This window comes from Lutra lutra, chromosome 16 (assembly GCF_902655055.1).
Source record: "Lutra lutra chromosome 16, mLutLut1.2, whole genome shotgun sequence".
Taxonomy (NCBI): Eukaryota; Metazoa; Chordata; class Mammalia; order Carnivora; family Mustelidae; genus Lutra; species Lutra lutra.
Window position 1 is genome coordinate 17,944,349 of NC_062293.1, and position 4,970 is coordinate 17,949,318.

At 50.5% G+C, this 4,970-nt stretch overlaps 1 protein-coding gene across 1 annotated transcript; it reads right to left on the reverse strand.

Moving 5' to 3' along the window:
• Positions 1 to 1,324: 1,324 nt before the first annotated feature.
• HEXIM1 (HEXIM P-TEFb complex subunit 1) lies at positions 1,325 to 3,474 on the reverse strand. The gene has a single exon (XM_047707510.1). The coding sequence runs from the start codon at positions 2,784 to 2,786 to the stop codon at positions 1,707 to 1,709; it is 1,080 nt and encodes a 359-aa protein (XP_047563466.1). The 5' UTR covers positions 2,787 to 3,474; the 3' UTR covers positions 1,325 to 1,706.
• Positions 3,475 to 4,970: the final 1,496 nt, after the last annotated feature.

Consider the following 4,970-nt stretch of genomic DNA (forward strand, 5'->3'; position numbering starts at 1 on the left):
TCAGGATTCTCGTGAACCCTCACCCCCAGAAAAATGTACATATAACCCAAGTCTACATAGACTTGGGTACATGAATCCCAAGGTCCCCTCTAGATTCTAAGGCCCCAAGTTAAGGAACCCCTGTACTAATGACAGGAGCAATGCATTTGCCCTAGGGAAACACTGACACAGGGTGGGTGGAGATGGGCTAGATTAACCATAATGAGGAAGGAATAATCATAGTTTTTTTTAAGGAGATAGAAGTTTATTAAATATACCACAAGGGAATGGCAGGCAGGACTGCAAAGGAGAGATTATCTGCCAACAACCTTGATCTCTTACCGTTTTGATTTGGGGGCAGAAATTAATTCCCAGGGTCTCCCTGCATTTTCGTGTCTTTTTTTGTTTCTTCTTTCTCCCTGCATTTTCAAGAACGGAACTATTCCAGAGCCTAAGCAGCTATTAGGAGAGTGGGACTAGTGGCTGCACAGGGAATGAATGAATGTACAGGGTTCCCACTTGCCCCATAAGGACTTAATTTAGCTCCTCAACCAGAAGCTTTATATTTGATTTGCAGTGAGGGGGCGGATTTCTAATTTTGGTTTGACCCTCATGAAAAGGGGGACAGCTTCTGTTCTGGTTTTGGTGTTTTTTTTTTGCTTTTGTTTTGTTTTTAAGTGTAGGGAGCACTTAAGTATTAGATAATTAGGGTAAGTCCTTGGAATGCCCCAAACAACAATTTCCCCTGTAAATCCAATATTCCCTACCTCTGAATGTCTTAACAAAAGAACTGCCACACAATTTTATCCAACCATTGCTTGCACAAAAATGCAAGGGGTTTACCAAGTACCTTCTTCAGACACACAGAAACTTGTTCCAGCCTTGTTGGGAAAGTGAAGGAACCACTAAAAACCTATTTGTAGGAATGAAATGAGACTGTCAGTTGTCTAACCTAACAGACTGCCAAATTAGGTTTACAGTTTTGTTAATAGACTTTCAAATGGCTGTTGAGAAGCAGAATTAAATTTTAAGCTTTTGATTGTAGCCACTTTGCTCCCCAAACACCCAACACTGGTTTCTTTCTCTAACATCAAAAAAGAAAACCAAGGCACTAGAAAGTGAGCACACTTAAGTTTTGAAGATAATTAATCTTTATATTTTGCCTGAACTGTATATTTAACACACTAAAACCCACTGAAGAGGAAAATCAGCAAATTGAAAATTGTCCCATTAAAGATTTTTTGCAAACTGACAAATTTAATGATTTCTTTACCCCCCCAATGCAATCACTTAAAATAAGTCAGCACAATTTTGAATTAGCTCTAGAAATCACACTGAAACTATGTTACATTTACAAATATTAAATTTATTATAGCTAGAATGAATTTAATTCTCAGATTTGGCCACCTTAGCTCCGTTTAAGGATGGGATTTTTAACAGAAAAATGCATTATAACTTGGTCAAGTTACTTACACATTAAAAAAAAAAAAACTTCTAAAAAGGAAAACAAGAAAAGCAACCCTTCAGTTTCACATAATTAAAGAACAGGAGAAAAGCACGCAAGCTACATCATAGCTAAATTTACCAAACCAACCAAAGCCGGGGGGGATTTTCTCTTCTGATTATTGTCATAAAAAGGTCCACTGTCTTATATACACATGTGTATAATGTTACATTCCATCACTGTAAAAAGTCCCCTTTGCCCCCTCCCCCAAAAAAGTTTCAGTCTAGTCCCCAAACTTGGACAGCGGCGCTCGCTCCTGCTGCCGGTGCAGTTCGTTCTCCGTCAGCAGCTGGAGGTTCTCGGCGCGCAGCCGGTCCAGCTCTAGCTCCAACTCCCGAACACGCGCGTCGTCGCCGCCCAGCCGCTTGCTTTCCAGCCGCAGCCGGTTATTCTCGTCCTCCATGCGTGAGAGGCACTTCTCCAGCTCCAAGTACTCCTTGATAAGCTCCTGCTTGCTCATGTTCTGCAGACTCTCCGCGTGGTACCGCTCGTAGGTCTCCGAGAAGTCCCGCTGCAGAAACTCGCTGCCGTCTCCTCCCATCCCGTCGCTGCCCCCATCCTCCTCGCCCGCTTCTTCCATGAAGTCCTCGTCGCTGGTGTCGTCGGATTTGGCAGCGGCCCGCTTAGGGTAGAGACCGGTTTTGAGATCCGGCTCCTCCTGGTCGTGATCATCCATGAGGAACTGCGTTGTGTTATAGGGTGCGACAGGCTGGCCCTTGGCGAACATCTCAGCTCGAATCCTTGAAGCTCGCAGGCTCTGTTTCTCGTCGAACTTTTTCTTCTCTTCCCAGGTCAGCTTGTAGTACGGTTTCCAATGCCGCTTCTTCTTGGAGGGGCGTCTCCTATGTTTTTTCTTGCCCAGCTGTCTCTGCTGCTGTCCCCACGCCTCCTCGCCCCCTGCAGCAGGAGCCCCCAACTTGTTGGCCTCGGAATCATGACAAGGCTGTGCGAGAGACTCGGCCTCGGGCCTCGGTTCCCCCGCAGCTTCCGGCGGGGGGGCTCCGCCAGCGGACAAGTCGTCCCCATTCTGGCCCTTCTTGCCTGCTTGCGGACAGCTAGGTTCTGGACGGACCGGGGTCTGCAGGGGAGGCGGCTGCGGCTCCAAGCTCCCTTCCCCCTCCTGCCCCGGATGGCCACCCGACTGGGGGGACGCTCTCGATTGCCACCTACTGTCCTCCTCGGGCACCCGCTCCTCCGCTCCTGGGGGGCGATCGGGGTTCCGCTCATCGTGAAGAGCAACAGCACCTGTACAGTTGCTAGTTTGAGGCTGGTGCTGGTATTCTGACAAGAGTGGCTCGGCCATGGCTAATAGAGTCCTCTTCTCGAAGTTTGAAAAATTTTGGCTGTAAGTCCTTAAGGAGAAGAGAAGGTTTCCTTTCCTTTTAAAAATGTCCAGCAGAGTCCTCTTCGGTCTGGAATTGCTTCAGTGACGCCTTTAGCCAGTCCTTCTGTAAACAAACTCCAAATGCAACTTGGGAGAGCTCAAGTCAGTAAAGGGTTAAGTGCCCACAGCGCGGCCAGCTAGCGGGTCCAAGGGGGTGCAGCAGCAGTAACAGTACGTAATGTGCAAAGGGGGTGGACCTCAAGCCTCCCCGCAGAGCGCCCCCACAATCGAGTTGGTGGGCAAGGAGATGAGGTTAAGTCCAACGGGTTAAACCCAGCCCCGAAGGGGTTAAAACTACCCGATGACGCTGCCTCCGAGGGCCGAATCCACAAAGGGTTAAATCCCCTGCCGCAGAGCCCACAAGGGGTTAAAGTCCCAGAGCCACCTCCTCCCACTTCCACGGGTGTCGCTCCAACCCGAGCTCCCAGTTCCCTAGGCCCGGCCGGAGCCTCAGCTGAGGACAGACAAACTCATCTCCCCCTTAGCTCGATGCTCGGCTCTGCTCAGATCTCCACCGCCTCCTCCTCTTTTCCTCCCTCCCTCCTCCCCCCTCCGACAGCAACTCTTCCGCCTCCTCCCTCCCAACTTCCCCTCCCAACCTGCCTCTCCACCTGCCAACTTCCAACTGCTGTCTCCAAGCCCTCTGCGCTCCTTTTATATAGAAGCCTGTCCGCCCCGCCCATGCGCATGCGTAATGGAGTCCCCATGTCAGGAAGCTGGGAGTCGTAGTTCCCATCCCTCAGGCCCGCCGTCCTAGCGCGCCGTGCGACGTAGCCAATCCCAGAACGCGCAGGGGGTGACTTCCAGGCCTCCTCCTTCCATCGCATAGCCCTCGCTAGAGAAACGTGGGTGACCATTGGCCAGGAGTCGCACGTCTCGCCGAAGAAGGAAAGCCAATCGCAGAGAAGATGGGGCGGGCTTTGGACCATACCATTCTGCTTCAGGAATACGAGAAGATTCGATGGCCTCTGAGGGCCTACACAGAATATTTTTATGAAAAGGTGCGTTTTAAAGGGTTTTATCGTATTCTGTCCTCAGCGGAAGGGTTCCGAAGGTTATAAACATTTGTTAGCTAAAGCCAAAATGGTTTATCCCTAAAAAGTAGTCCCTACAGTGTAAAAGAAGATTAAATCCTATAAAGAGAGATGTTGGCCTATGGCTAATAACTGTCGATTCTTAAGATTACAGGAATGGGCTGCAAGATGTGTGTGGTTAATGCCTGGGGCTGACATTTGCGGAAGGATATTGTGAACGCATTTTGTAAGACGAAAAGCGTATGAAGAAGTAAACAAATGAAGAATAAAAAGTGCCGCCTTAAAGGGACAGTGTGACTGCATTAGTGCAGCAACCCCGGACTAGGCCTCGGAGGATGAGAAGGCAGGTTCGAGTCCCGGATGACTTCCACCCTCTGGCCTTGTTACCGCTGGACCAAAGTGGCCGATCCCCAGCCCAGGCCTACTCTTTCAGGGCCGCGGCCGCCCGAGGACCAGTGCAAAATGGTGGGCCGGTGGGCCGTGACCGAACCTCTTGCCTGGGTGGGGATCCGGGAAGCGCGGGGTGTGCACCTGGGGCTCCAGAAGACCCGGGGTGGGAAGGCCTCGCCCCGGGGCTTCAGCTTCCCTCGAAGAAAATGGCCTCCTGGGGCTGACTTGGTCTCTTCACTTCCGAGCTGACTGGGAACATTTCCTGAGCTCAGACAAGACAGTCTGGGCCCGCTGATGGACCTCTTTGGGGGGCGGCGGGGGAGCAGGTTCAAAATTAATCCTGAGTTTAAATAATCAGCCATGGCTAGCCGAGAGAGAAGGGCTCTTCTTCATCAATGGGCGCTGGGCAGCACTGGGAGGGAACGGAACCAGAAGCTTCCCCAAAGAGGAGGTCTTGCCTAGAAATGAGGGCAGGGGGATGCTGGCCCAGGACTTTGGGGGTAGACTCATGGGATAGGGAAGGTGACACAGTCTCCTTGAGAAAATTCTCCAGATTCCGAGCTCCAGCCTGGAGAACAGGGTCCTGGGGTAGCCCAAACTCTGCTCTAATCATTTAGGCCTAAAATCTCAGTGTAGTAACAGCCTCTCCCTCTTGCCACACACCGTGACCCATTCATAT

What these genes read in the sequence shown, in the direction of transcription:
- HEXIM1 (XM_047707510.1), bottom strand. Translation starts at nt 2,786, where the DNA reads ATGGCCGAGCCACTCTTGTCAGAATACCAGCACCAGCCTCAAACTAGC.